Source organism: Larus michahellis, chromosome 7, assembly GCF_964199755.1.
Source record: "Larus michahellis chromosome 7, bLarMic1.1, whole genome shotgun sequence".
NCBI lineage: Eukaryota > Metazoa > Chordata > Aves > Charadriiformes > Laridae > Larus > Larus michahellis.
In genome coordinates, this window is record NC_133902.1 from 53,310,024 (window position 1) to 53,327,763 (window position 17,740).

Here is a 17,740-nt window from a genome sequence, read left to right on the forward strand (position 1 = left end):
ACGTAAAGGAAGTAAAATGCAAGCCTAACAGACCCTCAAAATCACTGTGTTAAGGAAGTTGCCTGGCTTTCATGCTTTTGTTCAATTACAAAGAAAATAAAAAGTATTTGAGCATGCAAAGTTTTCACCTCCTCTCCTTCCACTTCTGGTCGAACAGCATCATCCAGCTGTAAGGGCAGTCGGGGTTCAGCTAAACTGATCACATAGATCTGAAATTGAGAAAGGAACAGAAATAGCATAAGACTCAGCTCAAAAGGAGGTGTGATTTACAAAAGGATATTTCTGGCATAGACTTGAAACAGTGTTTGCATACGCTGCTAGCTGTAAAACTGTGATTTTATTCAAACACTTGAGATGCATGGGTGCATTCTCATTAGAATACTGGAAATACTTAGTTCTTATTTTCCTTTTGAAAGATTAAAAATGTCCTTTTTTCTTCTGGGAAGCATCGAATTGAGCAAGTAAACACTGCCTGAGGGGCAAGCCTATTGGCATCAACGCCAGACCTGAAACTACTAGATTTCATAGAGTTTTAGGTTCCAATTCCAGCAACATCATCCTGTTCATCTCATTGTTGTTGTATTATTTATCATCTGATTATATTTGAAAGAGCCATTTCAGATTGAAAATTTGAGATACCTAAAATACAATCAGAGAATGAAAATCACCTTGCCTTGCAGTCTAGTCATAGGTGTAGTGAATTTGATATTCTTTCAGAAAAATTAAGCATGTGATTAATCTGCACATATATTAAAACACGTTTCTTCAAAATCTGCAGATTTTCCCAATGCTGTTAGCTAAAATTTACTTTACTGCTCTAACTATAATAGCCATTGTACTCTACTCTTGAGGTGACTGTGTTTCAGCTGTATTGTAGGCACACGTTTTGGTTGAAAACCTTTAGAAGGAAAGGATATTACATAAAGGTTTAAGTACGCTTTCTATTTAAACAAATTATAAAGTTGCACTTCCTCCAGCCCTGCAGCACAAGCTACAGGAATTTTAGATTTCAAGAGCTTCCATATTAAGCCAGTGCCTTACTTTTGCTGAGAATTATGCATTCCATTCCATTGTACTAAGCTGGATATTGTAACTTTCTGATAAAGAAGAAACTTCTGACTTGCACTTAAAAAGAAGCAGACTTTTTATTACAGGATCTGCTGCAGTAAAGAAACAAAAACTAGAATTACAAGCATTCCTAGACAAATTATTCCAGTGAGATACTTTATTTTACTTGGTACTGTAATTCAAATGGCAGATAAAAATAGGAAATTCTAAAAATCAGATCTCTTAGAATCAGAAATGTTTCATGCTTACGTATGATACACAGAAATTTGTAGTTTAAAGCAGTTTATTTCTCTGGTATGGGACTGCTTATAACAAAATTTATCTATGTAGATAGACAGACAGCCAAGACACATAATCTCCCAAACAATTAACCATTTGCTCAAAAATTTACCCTTTGAACGTGAAGCTCAACATCTTGCTGAGTACAGCCTCCGATTTTCTGATGTGCTTTCCTCACAACGCCTTCTACATCCACAATGCTCTCTTTGTTGATGCTGTCAATAGAGATAGCATAGGAGGCTTACTAAATTTCATCGCACACTGCAGACTCAGTACTGAGCACCAGGACATTCATGTACTGTATGGACTGATGGAACTACAAAACATTAGGTAAAGTTACTTATTACACAGATAATAACCGAGTAATTAAGGACTTCGCTAAAATATTTCCAGCCACAATAAATTCGAGCTGGGATGGAAGACTTGTGAGGGAAAGAATTATGATTAAGCTTAGTGCTCATTCCTTCTTTGTGTGTGTATACATAAGCTGACAAGTTGCATAGTTCTTTTTCTAGGCCACATACACTCTTGTATGTGTTGGCTGATGCAATTATCTGAAAGATGTGTCTTAACCAGCAGAACAACAAACTGAAAGGAAGTCCTAGGTCTGGAGGGGAAAATCAAAACTGACTGAGCTTGTTTAAACTACATGACTTGTTACTGAAAGACGCAAGATGCTTGGAAGTCATTTCTCTACAACAGGGGATATTTTAATTGCTCTCCGCTAACAGTCACTAATAGTGCATTAAAACACCATATAACATCTTGAAAGTCATCCAGAAATAAGATATAAAGTACGCGTGCTGTAAGCAAACAATAACAAAAGCCTCAAGGGTCATAGGTGAGAAAATAATTTGTACGAGCAGTTTTTATTTAGGCATTTAAGGTACCGGACTTTAAAACAGTAATTTTCTACAGACGATCTCACCCCCACTAGAAATGCATTTTCGCTCTGTCTCTTTGCTAGCCTGCTTACAAAAAGCCAAAGATCAGAAACCATTTCTTTAATTTTTATGGAAAAATAACTGTTACGACTAACTAAGACTGAAAAGCACTTTATGTACATCGCTTGACCACATAAGCCCTTGGAAAGCAGGAAAGTAGCGGGCCCACAATTTAACTGCAAATGATAAGAGGACTTCGTCAGACAAGCCAGCCACTACTGATCTCGGTAAAACAAAGAGCAATTAACAGTCTTCAAGTTCACAAGTTTGGCCCCTCTCCATGCCCACAAAACCTAACCCACAAAACCCATACAGCTAAGTTGGAGGGTGGTGAGATAAATATTTATATGCACAGGAGGTGTTACTGAGAGGCAGTAACCCCTAGTTAAAGGAGGTACAGACAGAGTACAAGCAGGTACAGCTGATAGTAACTATAGTACTAATCACTTCCACCTGCATCAGTTTACCTATCATCGCCTAGAGTAAGTCTACCTAAGAGCTGTGAAGAAAATCTAGGTATTCCAGCCCTACAGTCTTTTTGTACAGCTACAATAAAACCACATGAGAAACTTATTAGCATTTAGAAGTTTCTCTTTAGAAATATCTGTGTTTCGAATTAGTCATTGTCTCACATTTTTAAAGTAGGATTTACCCAGCTAAACAATTAAGTTTATCTTTTTAGTTGATAAGCAAGACTTAGCTTCCTTCTCTGATAAAGCCCCAGTGATGTGGCCCAGAAGCAGCTGAGGTACAAATCACCAAGGGCTGCCAACTACGACTGCTTGCTTGCCCTGCTCTCTGCTATTCCTGAAGTAACCGTATCAGCCCTAAGAAAAGCTAGACGGATCTTTGGTCTAACCTAAGACAAACTTCTTAATATTATAAAGCTGAGCTCAAATTTAAGTTATCCAACAGAATTTTTGAATAAAAATGATCAAAATTTTGAAAAATCTGATAATATTAAAGTAACAGTGGAAAATTCAAGCATCAAAATGCTCAAAACCTACCAGCATAAGTTAAGTAAATTACAACTAACTAAAAAAAAAGCCAAATCGGAGCATTTTAATTGATTACACTATTTCTTTGATGGTAATACTTTCAGGTGATAGAACTCATTGGCAGCTGCTCTGAAAGTTACACAGAGCATGAGCATGATGCTTCATATGCTTGACTTGCTTAACCATTAGGTAATTCCACGTACTACATAAAATTTGTGAATATTATGCTTTTCCGGTACAGTTACACTTTAAAAGAGCTACAGTTGCACAAATCAGTATGACAAACAAATGACTAAATTTGTACAAAGCAGAGGTCGACAGCAGGCTTTAAGTAAGAATTCATTTAGTTAAGGGTGAGCCTCCATTCACCTCCATTATTTAAGCAGAGGCAACAAATTCAAGAAAGACAAGGAGAAACGACACTAGGTACTTAGAAGTATACTCTCTTACAAATGATTCTGTTTAAAACTCCTTAAAAAGACTGAGGCAGCAATACAATGCTTTGGATCCAAGAGAATGTGATGACAAGAACCGCACAGAGAATACAGATCATGCTAAAATAGTATTTGGCGTAAAATTCCCTTTGCTTTTCCAAAAAGTGAATGTTTAAAAGAATAAAAGTTTTACTCTTATGCTAACTTTTTTTTCCCCCTAAACAGTTCTCCTCTGTTTTTCCTTTTTCATGTCAACATTTTGCCGAATGCCCAGAAAACACTACTAATGACATGAATGCCAGTGTCTTCATAGGCAATATGTTTCTAATCTGCTGAATAAAAGCCCTCTTACTAATAACTGCAAATACTGTTTTAAATTGTTTTAAACTTCCGGAAGCAAATTCTCTGCACCGTGAGAAAGAAAATAATAGTTAAATGTAAATGTGTTGTATGATGGATTCATAATCAGATTACGGATCCCATGGCTGAGAACTGGTGTTAGTGAAGTCATTACAGAGTTTTGATCAGAACATGCACAGAATTCAAGACATGCAAAATGGTACCAGCTTAAAAATACAGGAAGAAACTGACTTTTACATCATTGTAACTGTAATATTGCTTTGCAAACTTGCATAACAGAACCTTAAAACCTTGCACTTTGTGATTAAATGTACTTTTTCTCTCTTTCTCTTTGCAATTAAAATGGTAAGTTTCTTGGTCTGGGGCAAACTTTAAAATCGTAAAAACCCTTAGCCATTAAATTTGCCATAACTCTAAGATGTATTTCAACTCAGTTCCTGCCTATGTAGATCCCTGTATCCAAATATGCCCGGGCACACAAAAGCACTACAAAATTTTCTACTGCATATGATGATCTTTGTATTTACAAACATTCATCATTAACTTTCATTTGATAATTGGAAAATATGCTTTTGCTCATTCAGACTATATATCTAATCTGGTGTGGAAGTAAAAACTCGTGTTTTGAGTTCTGTTTGAACTGTGCTCACCAAGATCTAGTGCTGGGAAAACCTGAAGTCCATAACATAGTGCATCAAATGGAAACCACAGAAACCTAGAAGGTGCTGCTTTGATCCCAACAGGTAATTCCAAGAATGTTACCGAAAGGGTAATTTCAGTTCAAGTTACAAGAAGAAACAAGATGCTTTAATTAAATGCTGGTAACTACAGCAAAGCGTTCTCTGCAGCAGCAGCACTAAGTAACCTAGGTAATTTTTTGATAAAATTCCCCTGGGTAACAAAAAAACCCCAAACCAACCAAAAAAAGTGAACAACTAGCAGAAAAACATGCCAAAGCATTTCCATTAAAGACAACAATATTTCTATCTGTAACTAATATTACAAAGGACTAGAAACTAAATTAGGATGCATGATGCATTAAGAAAAGACAAATGACATCTTTATATTGTTTAATCCTTAAAGGAGCTATTGTAGTAATAGATTCATAAAGTCCAATGCTAAAAAATTCCCCCATATAGCAAACTGCTTCTTTATATGTAATGTTCCTTCCAAAGAAATCAAGACTATAATTACTAAAATGTCCACTAGATGCCTTATGTCCCTCTTAATTATCTGCATGTCTATTAGCCAAGACTTTCTCTTTTAACCACAGGATTGCATTATTGCAGTCTGTATGACAACACCTTTCATCAACAGCTTGATGTTGCAAGCTGAACCCCATGGGGGCCTCCCCAAGTGAATCACAATCAACATTTTCTTGACCAAAAGTCTGAAGAATTGGAAGAAACTTAGTTATTTATAGGCTTTAAATAGAATATGTTTTACTTAATGGAAGCATCTATACTTGTTCAGATGTTTTCTTGTTTATTCTTCAACACTGTCTTCTGTAAGCAGACTGCACAAATTATTATATTAATGCATTATTAAATCTAAAAATAGTAAATAGTTTTCATTAAACATAATAATCAACGATCCCTTATCTGAACGTCGGTGAAAGCTGAAGGCAATAGTTTACTTAGAAAAAAATGAGTTCACTTTGTAAAGAGTTGAAAATATAAACATTTTATACTCAACTCAGTAAGAGCAACAGTAATACTGGCTGCACAAGTACAGTAAGGACCCATTAAGCCCTCTAAAAGGGGAGGTAACTGACATTGTATACATGAAGGCCAGGTAAACACCTATTCTGATTCTCTTAATTCTAAAAATATAATAATCTGTTTCCTGTACCAACATTCTAACACCCGGATGAACCTGGGTATCTTCTGGGGAAAAAAAGCCTATCTTCTTTTAAAGATTTTAAGTAACAAAATCTGCTGCACATTTTTAATCATTTTCATTGAAAAAAATTCCACTTTATTTCCCTTATGAGTTTACTTAGCTTCACCATCTGTTCATTGCATCTTGTCCTACCTTTGTATCTGCAAAGCAAAGAACCCTACACTAGAGGACCATCAGATTGGGATTTAAATTACTTAGTAATTTCTCCTGGATAGAATAGAGAGTTTTCTTTAGTCTATAGGAAGACAGATTTGCCTGACCACATATCATTTCATCTTGCAGCTTCACTATCAACCTTTTCCATTTGACATATATTCAGACCCAAAGACAACAAAAATGGACAAAATATTCCAGAAATGGTGTAATGACTGACATATATTACATTAACAGCATTTTATTTCTCCTTTTCAAAACTCAAGAGATCTCTTAGCATAGTAGGTAAGAGAACTGCATGGACTCCTGTTAAGTCAGTTATTTATCTATCATGATCTCACATTTCCCATCACTTACTTTACTGCATATTAATCCTGAACATATACAAAATCTGAACTAATGAGCACAAAGGTACAAACTCACACTGAAAAACATCAAAGTGATTATTCTAAATGAACCCTGGTTACTATATAATCCTACCCCCTAGTTTACCATTCCAATTTCTGTCACCAGTAAACTTAACACCCGCGATCTGACATTTTCTTCAAGATCATTGATATAAAAATTAAATAGAAATGCATAAAGAAAATATTTCTGTAATATCCAGCAGTTTTGCTGGCATCACCAGTTTATCTAGCTGATGAACTTATGTGTATTTTCCTACATTGTGAAGTATTTTCATACAGGTTTACCCATTTTTGTATTTTTTTTAATCTCTTTTCTGGATTTTCATTCTCTAGCCTACTATAAAGAGCCACCAAGTTACTTCCTGAGGAAGGGTACGTTGGGCAGCTAAATTAGAATCTGTGAACCACCTCTCCCCACTGCTGTATCATAACACATCATGTGGCTACGGCAGTGGGGAAGCGGGGGGAAAAAGCTCAATGCTGGTATAAAAAAAAAAGAGAAAGAAAACCAAAACTGGCCACACCCTATACTTTATGGAAAAAAAAGAGGGTTGATAAATTACTAATCTTACCACTTGACACCTCTGCTGGCTGAAAGAGATACTTAACTCTCTTTTATACAGCATCCCTTGAAGCACCAGGCTGAATATTTTTTTTCTGATGAAAGACATAAGAACTCCACAGCTGCCAATCCAGTGTCTCGACTGGCTCTATGTTGTTGGCTATGTATGTTTTGAAAGTTCAAGTAGAAACTTTTCATGGCTAAACTCACAGAAATTTCTTTGTAAAACTGAGTTAAACCTGTATTAAGTATCTTTCACTAAAGAGAACTCACATTCTTATGATAATGGAGACAATTGGTGTTGCTAGACCACAGAAGGTTATGAAAGTTCTTGGTTTCCATGTGCCAATATATAAAAGAGGAACTGGTTTGTTTATTATTTATGAAAATTTGTACAAAAAATGCTCATGATTTAATCAGTTTTCTCATTAAAAATTCAAGATCCAGAATTTCACAAACTATTTTAAAAAAAGTTTTGGACCCAGTATTAAAATATGAGACAGTAGCACATTAAAAATAACGTTTATGTACTAGCAATGAAAAAGCTTAGTTTAAAAATGTAATTGAAATGAAAGGTATTAAGTTAAATGTTTTCTTCAATAAATGTGTATTGCCTCTTTTAACGTGTAGGAAAACAAGAGGAGATGATAAAAAAAGACACTGAGAAAGGCAGAGCAACACTACAGTTATTTTTAGACATCTAAGACCAGCCTCATCGGCTAGTAATAATGGCACTATTCCACAACAGCTGAAAACTGGCAGGAAAGTGACTGCAGACAAGGCACGTAGTGTTGCTGTGCTTCAGGTGTTACTGAGACAGTGACCACGAGTGCACCCAGAAGCCAAGGAACAGCAGCAGCCTCCGAAGGACAAGAGGCAGCTGCAATGGTGATATCAGACAAAACTGTAGAAGATAAAACATCGGAAAAAGTGAGAGCACGGCAGGATATTAATAAAATAGGTTTGTTGGTGAGAAGGAATTGTGAGAAGATGATTGCACTAATGGTGTTAAAAAAACACAAAAGCAAACTCCCAAAAGAAGACCCAGAAGGCAGAGAAAGCTCTATCATTCAAAGCACATGACGATAAGCATGTAAGCACTTCAGAAGCACAAATAACAAGGAAAACATGCATGCTATAAATTATAGAGGCTGAAGTATCAGGATTTAGCTAGATCATGCTAAAGCATAGTACATAAAAAAATCACAAAAAGGAGCAGAATGAAAAGTCAAAACACAATACAAACATTTTGAGCCTGGCTACTCAGAGGAAATCAGGTCTGTCACATCAAGAAAAGGGGGGAGATGACAGGGAGCTGAAAAGAACCTAAGGATGAGGTTCCATCTGATTTAACATCTCACTGCTGCCGGAAGAGAAAGGAGCTTTGGCCTCTACTCTTTCCAGATAACCTTTTCCACTGTTTACTACTCCTTGTTATCTCTGGACCTCCATGACCTAGTTTAAATCACTAACCTGACGGAAAACTAACCGAGTAAAAAAAGAATAGTGAATAAAAAAGTCACAGAAGGCTTCTAAGTGACAGAGTCAGCACATGGAAGAAAAGAGTGAGGACCAACTTCGCTCTCATGAGCTCCTAACAACTGAACTCTGCCACTCATGAAATGTAAGAAATTCAGTTGTGGAGGAAAGAACCATGAAGAAAACTGAATCAGAGAGATGCTGGAGAGAACTGGAGAATAGGAGAGTGAGCATCACAGCTATCTGCATTGTTTTGCTGTTCTGTAGTGCAAGTTTGTCGAGAGAGTACAGGCAGACTGTTGGTAGGTTAGAGGGAGATGAACTGGGGAACAAGTAGATTATACACTTAATTCTTTTCAAAGATTTTAAGCGCTGGAGAGAACAAACTATTTCATGAAGAAACAGAACACTCCACTTTGGCTCACAAACACCTGTAAACAGCATGCTTCACACTGGCACTGCCAACACCAAGCACCGCCAAATGACAAACACTGCTGGTTCTGTTTTCCCGTTGCCTTGAACCTCATCAGCAGAAGCATTATCCCAACCTTCTTAACTTGGCTTCTGGAAGTCTATACTATAATGAATCCCTCCTCTCCCTGGCATATTGAAGGTTGAAGGCTGTATCACTTTTGCAGCTAATTAGTGGGGGCTCCCTTCCCAGGAATGAGACTACTGCCAAGAACTACACAGAAACAACTCAAGTGCCACATGTCAAACATATTATTGCACTGAATTGATCCGCATTTCTATTTGTGAACAAGGAGATATACATGATAAAAAGCTCTACTATAAAAACACCTTTGTCATGCAAGCATATTTAGTACTGGACAACCTGAAAGCACAATCTTGAGGCAAGTAGCAGGTGAAGGTAATTTTTTATCTTCAAGAACAAAACAAACGAAATAACTGAATTTGCTGCAACAAACACCTGTTTAATTGGCAAGTCTATTACCAACAAAAAATATTTTAACTAGTAACTTTAATCTCTCATTAAACACTCTAGTGCCAAAAATAAGGTGTAAATTAAGATTAATTCAGCGCACAGAAGCTACTCTTTATTTCTTCAACTCAGTAAACCACTTATAATATGGAACTTCTTCACACCAGTTCTAGCTATAAAACGTATTACTACACTGCACATCTTGTAAAGAAAAACTCTGAACATGTGCAGACACACACAAACACCACAGACAAAACGAAGTGTCCCATTAAGCTCAGCTTGCCAGACTTTTTGTTAGCCAGCTTGAAAGTAAATGTAGGTTGTCTATGGCAAGAGAATGCTGCTTCAGCAGTTCAGAATGAATTTCAAGCCTGTTCTCTACTTTATCTTTTGTCAGTGTAATGTATTCAATGCAATAGTGAGCTGACAATTTAAATAACTACATTTTAAAACAAACGAAGCATTGATGTTAATGTGTGAAAATGGTCCCAACCCCTGGGAGTCCTGGTTCCCACCATTGTTTACTCTGACAACAGGATATAATTGCTTACTTACTTGGCAGCAAACTTTACCATCTGCTTGCTTGCATGCTGTCCCACAGCCACAAGAGCCTGGATATTAAACTGCTGCTGACGCAGGACTAAGAAACACTGCTTCCCTGAATACAAAGGAAAACAACACAGGTGTATTAAGGACAAGTTACTCGAGGTCTTTGTGAATGAGAAAAAATGCTTTACTACTTTAATATTAAGCTGAGCTTTTAAGGGTGGGGGCGTGTCTCTCTGTCCTTTGCTGTCCCCCCTGCCCCCAAATAGCTACATCAAACTAGTCAGCTCTGCATGTCCACACACACACCCCAAACACTGAGATAAATCAAGTAATTCTGCCTTACATCTATAAGCATGTGAATGGACATTTTCTAAAAATAACAATAAGCCTTCCAACATAAATAATAGGTAGACAAACCAGAAACCAGAAATCTTAACGTTAAAAACATCTATTATTCTTCAATTGCAAGAAGAAAATTGTACTTTCCCTTGTTGCTTTGCTCACAACTACTTCAAGTCTACATTATTTTACAAGAAGTTTTTTCTCATCTTCTCAAATTAAAGCTGTAGAGTTCACTTTACAAAGCTGCTCTGAGAGAAACAGGCTTGATTTTGCACCACAGGGACTAAATCAACAATGCTCATTCTATAATACACTGCGCATTCAAAATGAAGAGGAACAAAAGGAGTATTGATTCTGGTGAATGACAAGAACCTAAAAGACCCAAGTAAAAATTCCTGTAAGAGCAATTTATTCATGAACAGCTTTGGGAAAAAGAAGTTAATAGAAATTAATAATAATTTACAAAGAACATAATGCACTTTGTTGACTTTTAAAACGGGTATTTCCAAGTCAACAAAACTCTTTCTAGTCTGTTTAGCTGACAGTTATAATCACTTCATATTTCTCCTCACATCTCTAATAATCATTTACTCCTAAACTTACACTTAAGGAAATAACAGTGATTTTAAACACTTCTTCCTCAGAGAGAGAAATTAACAACAAACACTTCATTGTTGTACCAGTATCCGATAAAATGCATCAATACAATTTTAATTCCAAGTTCTGACTCATAACATTTCCATTAAAATGGTGAGAATAGGAAGAAGCCAGAAGCTTTGTTATAGATAGCTATTTCCCAGTTATTGTTGACTTAGATTATAAAACATTAGAATCAACATATATCTCACTTGAACATTGACACTAAAAAGCCAGTTGCAGTTTTCATTTGTAATTATGTAGATTACCATTCCTGACACATAACTGCAGATAATTTAAACAGTATCAGAAGATAAATGCAGAACATTTGACACACAATCTGATGGAAAGAAAAGCAAACATATAAAGCCACTACAAAATATTATTAAAAATTAACATTGCAATTGTTGGAAATAACTAACCTTGTCCTATGATTGTGATTTCAGAAATGCAACAAAATTAATTCCATATTTTCAGAAAGCAGAATACACATATTTCCGTATTCCAGAGGCTGTGACATCTAAGTAAAGAAGCTAATATGGTATAAGTGTATGTATTTCTTGCAGGCAAACATTAAGCCACAAATTTAAATTAGAAAAGTACAGGCTTCAGATATTAGATAGAGCCTTCAGTGGTATACATGTCTGTGTTTCAGATCCAGCAAGTCAACAAACAAAGCACAATTTTTCCATAGGACACAACATGCTAAGTTTCTTTGGAGAAGCTAGGCGTATCTTTGACATCTCAATATTTCTTACTTACAATGTGGTTTGACAGAGTATTTCTTAGCGTGCTGGTTTTGGCTGGGGTAGAGTTAATTTTCTTCATAGTTGCGAGTATGGGACTATGTTTTGGATTTGTGCTGGCAACAGTGTTGATAACACAGGGATGTTTTCATTATCGCCCAGCAGGGCAATATTTGCACAGAGTCAAGGTCTTTTCTGCTCCTCACACCGCCCTACCAGCGAGCAGCCGGGGGGTGCACAATAAGTTGGGAGGAGACACAGCCAGGACAGCTGACCGCAACTGACCAAAGGGATATTCCATACCATAGGACATCATGCTCAATATATAAGGCTGGGGAAGAAGAACGAAGCGGGGGAACATTCAGAGTTATGGCGTTTTATGTTCCCAAGTAACTGTGACGCATGATGGGGCCCTGCTTTCCTGGAGCTGGTTGAACACCTGCCTGCTGATGGGAAGCTGTGAATGAATTCCTTGTTTTGCTTTGCTTGCGTATGCAGCTTTTGCTTTACCTATTAAACTGTCTTTATCTCAACCCATGAGTTTTCTCACTTTTACCCTTCCAATTCTCTCCCCCATCCCACCAGTGGGGAGCGAGTGAGCGGCTGCATGGTGCTTAGTTGCTGGCTGGGGCTAAACCATGACACCTAGAAAACAGTATTTGTCTCCATAATTTCAGTCACAAATAATTTAGCAAAATAGGACTGAAGTTTCAGCAATGATGTATTAAGTGTTCAAACAAAAAACACACAGCTGAAGACAGCTACAATGTCACTCAACTATACATATTTAAGGGGAAGATAGTGAAATAAATGGAGGGACCAGCTATCACACTAATCAGAAACAAAAGTTTGGCACTTGTTCTTAATCCCAAACACTTGAAGTCTCTGAAGTATCTGCATTATAAAAAGGACTCAAATCATGAGTAAAAGTAGTTGTTTTCATGAGGAAAGAGGATGTTTTGTGGAATATAACCATTTCTAATCACACAGAAGATAAGTGATCAAACAAACCTCACTGATAGGAATAGTTAAAATATCAGTTACAAAGATTGTAGGAGGAAACAACTTTTCCCAAAAGAGCTGAAGGCGTGCAAAATAAAGTATCAAAAAGACAAGCCTTAATCAAATCTAGTTCATGATTAGATGCCTTTCCAGATCAAGAGACGGAAAAAAGGAAGCATGAGAGTGAGAAAAAAATGCGGATTATGGCATGTTCTCCATGTGTTCCAAAATACTGACATGGTATTTAAGTGAAAAGCATAAGACCAATTTTACTCACATTCAACAGTAAACTACTCTTAAGTTTCTATAAAACAAACCAATACTGTGTCCCACAAAAATGCCTAAAAAGATGAAAAGTTTCAAAAGAAATTTGGTTAAAAAGGTCTGACTCAGCCTAATGGAAGGAACTTTTAGCCACTGAATAAATCAGACACCACACAGAGAATCCCATCAAAAGTAAGCACACAAAACCAAACAGGAATCCATTTCCTTTCTTAGATGTAAGTACCAAATGACGTAAGACCTTATGAGAAAAAAGGACGTAAGGGAGGAATTTGCATAAAGAGTAAAAAATGTTTGGTCATATAAATTAATACATTGCTAGTTAGACATCTCCCAGCAAAGAGAAAACTTTCTATGGTTTATTATAAAATTTCATCCAGTATTTAAATTGCTCTTGGTGGTACTCTTATTTTCAGACATACTATTTTGATGTTTTATAAACCTTTGCATTCATAAACCAAAACCAAGTTCAGGTCTAACATAATGTGCAAGTCCCAGCTGCCTGGCAGAGCCCAGACTGATTTCCCAACTGCTTTTCAATAATAAACGCGATCAGTAGCTCAGGCTGCTTTAAAATAAGGCCAGAAATAACATTTATTCAATCTACGATGAAAACCACAAGGCCCCAAGCACTTTAATTTTAGTACAACCCACAGAAATTCCCAACACCCCATTCTTTACACATCCTTCAGTTAATTTCCATTCGGCTTCATGAGTGGCTTGCTATATGAGACAGCTGGATTCTCCAGTTGTTCACATTTTGGGTTTTTTGGTTTACTGGTCAGAACTAGACAGGGTTAAATAGAGGATATGTTGGTTATTTAGGAGTCATATTCAAGCTTCTGAGAAAAACTAAAGCTATTTTTGTGTAAGATTTTCCTGTTTCCTGCAAGACTTTCCTTTCCATAACAGTAGGAATAGCACCACGATGTGTGTGGGAAAGGCTAATTATTACTTTTTACTCTGAAACATTTGCTTTTCTTGTAAGATTCTTTCCCCCAAAGCTTAAGTAAACACGCATATGGCATTTCCTAGCAGCATTCCCTGGATGTCAGAATTGCTCCGTGTTGTCAGACCAACAGGGAACCAGAAGAACAATCAATAAATTGAGAACACTTCATGCCCATAATCAAATCCTTTTGCTTTCATTCTTCAGGTTGTGTTAAAAGAGTTTTGAAAATAAGCACTGTGATTTCATTAAAAAGAATAGTCTTTCCTGAGGTCAAAGGTGAAGGATGACAAATGGCTTCTTGTAAGTTAATATTGCCATGTTACATACGTGTTACCTTGATTGAAGTCAAGGCGTATGTCATGCAAAATATCATGTATAAATGCAATACAGAGACAGTAATAAACAACCATTGACCTTTATGTTTTTTTAAAGTCTGCATAGACACCTGTCCTTAGTATACTAAATTCTGTTAATAGTCTGAACTCGTCCTACAATTGCAAAAGAAAATACCATAAGGATACGCTTATTTGTATACTGATAGTAACATTTAAATTAAATAGAGCGTCTCCTGTCTGAATAACTTCAAGCTGTAATGACCAAGGCTTTCACAGCTTTTGGGGTTGACAATTTCTATACATAGCACAGAGAGACACTACAGAACTACTGAGGAATTCACAGAGGGCTCCTTAAATTTAAAGATTCTAATACAAATTAAAAAGTACATTACATATATATATTTAAATGCAGTTCCTTATTTTACTGACTGCAGTACAGACACTCATTAAGAGGGACGTTTTTTAAGAAAATGAAGCCTCAAAAAGAGGAATGAATCTGCTATCTGTGACAATATTCTGTACTGGATTCTCATCCCTAATTTGCATTATTCCCAATTCTAAGACCACTGTTAAATTTCATCTGTGATGATAATTTCTTTATGCTCTTTTCTTTCAACTCTTGGGAAGACAAAGTATTTATATCTCACCACAGAGCTGCCAAACACAACTGAAATCAGTACAACAGTTGTCAGCAACTGAGGTCAACTGAAAAGGCCAAAGCCTATTTAAGTTTGCATATGGCGAACTGATCTCCAGAGAGAACTTCTGATTCCAGGGAAGAAATCTGGCTGTCAGACAGCCAAGTATGACAGCCCACACTACTGAGAACCTATAAAAGGATTCTCCCTTTGTCTTGTTAAAGAAAGATATGTTTCTTATTTTAAGTTCAAATTTCTATAATCAGATACTTGTAACTGGAAGTAAAAATACTGAAATTTTAACGCAGATTTTTGTTTCCTGTCGAAGAAAAGGTGTAGTGAAAATATTCATACTCAGCAGAATAAATATGGACTGTCTGACAACTGATACATTTATAATAGAAGTACATTTTACAGTAGAAGCTTGTAACGGTTTTATCTCACAACCATTAACGTTCAAAGGAGAATGACTATAGTATTTTTAAATTCCTATTATTTACAATTGTCCACACATTATTTAATAATATGATAAAACCAAAATTCACTTTTACTACAATGTAATAGTAATACCCGATTCCCACTCAACTGAAAATAAAATTTCCTTTTCCCCCCTTGGGAAGAGAGGTGGAAAAAAGAGAAAATAACCAGTCAAAGTGAACACTGAGTAATCAGGTGACAAAGTCTTCTTTTAGTAAGTATTGTATGCAAGACATAACTAACAGGTCATGAAGCCAAAATAAACATTCAGGTCATACTAAAAATACAAGGAAATAAAAATAAAAACCCTGGAGGCATCTCACCTTTAGCTCTGCTTGTATGAATTCTGCCACGAACCCAAACCACTTCATCAGCCTTCTCCACTGTCAAGTCTTTTATTCGAATCAAAACTCTATCTGAATTATAGAAAAAAGAACACATTTTAAAATGGTTTTGATTTTTTTGGAGCAAAACATTTTTCACTTTGAACTCCAAATACATTTTCTATGATTGATAAAATTTATAATAAATCCAAAACAGTAGATTTTGTATCTACAGCATAACAGATGTACTGAAAACACACAAGATCCCATTTCCTTTCTCAGTGAATTGTACTTGATCAAGTAGTTTTAAATTGGTTCAAGCTTATTGTTTGACTTATATAGCAGGGTCAAACTGCACTAAAACAAAAGCAAGACTTACTGTAGTTCATGGATGGCAGAACCCAGCATGACTACACTATTATTGATAGGACTTCACTATGCTGCACTGTACTACCTGCACTTACTAGTGTGAATTTCTGCTAGCTAAGGCATGTCTGCGCTGCTCCACTGTGCAACGTGAAAGTTGGTATGTGGAACACACGAAAACAAAGGCTCAGAGGTGACATGACTATTCTCTGTATCTACTTAAGTAGGCTGAATATCACTGTAAAATAATTATTTAAAACAAAGAAGAGAAAGAAACCACAAATAAATGTGCATTAGAAACATAAAAGCAATAGCATTTTGGAGAAACAGGAGTATTACTGTGTAAAACCAGTAAAATTTATTTTAAAGGAGAATCTCTTTGACAACCTGATCAAGAACGACTATCATTGTAGGAGCCAGGATTCATCAGAAAGAACCCTTCAAAGTACACAAGAAAGCTAAGTAACAATAGGAATGCATGATTTGGAAAGGACGATTTTGGATAGTAAAGGAAAAAAAAAAATTATCAACGAAAATATTTTTAAATAAATCAGGACTTTAAAAATTGTATACAACCATTATGCTGGCTGCATGCCACTATTCCTTGAAATGTACTTGTTTAATCGTATTTTTCTGTAGATTTTTGGCCAACTGTATTTTTGCATGGTCTCAAACCATGCAACATAAGAAACATTTCTTGTAACATCTACAAATCAGTTAAAGGTATACATAGCATTGCATAGAATCTCAACAGTTCTAACAGCTACATGTACTCATTTACAGTTTGCATGTGGTTAAAAACACTGCTTATTAGGCAAAAAAAAAATCTTCACAGGAGATATTGATCCTTATGAATCTCTTCCAACGCGAGACATTCTCTGATTCTATTCTATGATTCTACGATATGTAACAAGCAAATTCACTCTCTCTGTCTTTCACCACAGACTTCTCCCTTGTTTCAAAATAACATTAAATTTACTAAGACACTTCCACTCTAGACTTTTCCTGCCAGAACTTTTCCCAAGTTTGCCTACCGCAGGTTACCATCTGCTCTTCTGGACTCCTTCCCTCTGTCTCTGAATACCAGTCACAGCTTGCCCTCCAAGCCTATTATTTGGCACTGGGAATTTTAGGGGGTTGAAAATGTTTATTAGCTTATGCTCAGGGCAATGTAGTGTTTTCTTCACAGACACACATCAAAACCAGAACAGAATGAATGTGCACGGAGAAGCATGATAGGAAATTGACTCAAGTATATTAATAATATATGTGTGTGTGTGCATGTGCACGCGCACTGGGAAAGGGAGAAAGGGGAATAAAGATGTTATCACTTGCCAGCAATTTCTGATGTTCAAACTTTATCAGTATAGTACTATAGGAAACATGCAACCAGCACAACTCATAAGCTTTAGCATTTCTAAGAGTTTGATATTCAGATGGTTAAAATTACCTCAGTCAACTTAAAACTGTATTGTTAGAAACTTAAAACATTTTCCAGGCACAAGCATAAAGACAGAATGAGGTGTTACCCTTTTTATGGATCCTTAGTGTTTCAGGAACCAT

The 17,740-nt window shown here is 36.2% G+C and overlaps 1 protein-coding gene across 1 annotated transcript in view; it reads right to left on the minus strand.

Annotated features, from left to right (window-relative positions):
• The window catches only part of DARS1 (aspartyl-tRNA synthetase 1), a 43,337-nt gene that overhangs the window by 18,903 nt on the left and 6,694 nt on the right, over positions 1 to 17,740 (minus strand). The window contains exons 3-6 of the mRNA XM_074596143.1: positions 15,812 to 15,904; positions 10,085 to 10,187; positions 1,460 to 1,562; positions 129 to 209 (exon numbers count right to left, since the gene is read on the minus strand). Of these exons, the coding sequence (XP_074452244.1) occupies positions 129 to 209; positions 1,460 to 1,562; positions 10,085 to 10,187; positions 15,812 to 15,904 (380 nt within the window). The remainder of the gene's footprint in view (positions 1 to 128; positions 210 to 1,459; positions 1,563 to 10,084; positions 10,188 to 15,811; positions 15,905 to 17,740) is intronic.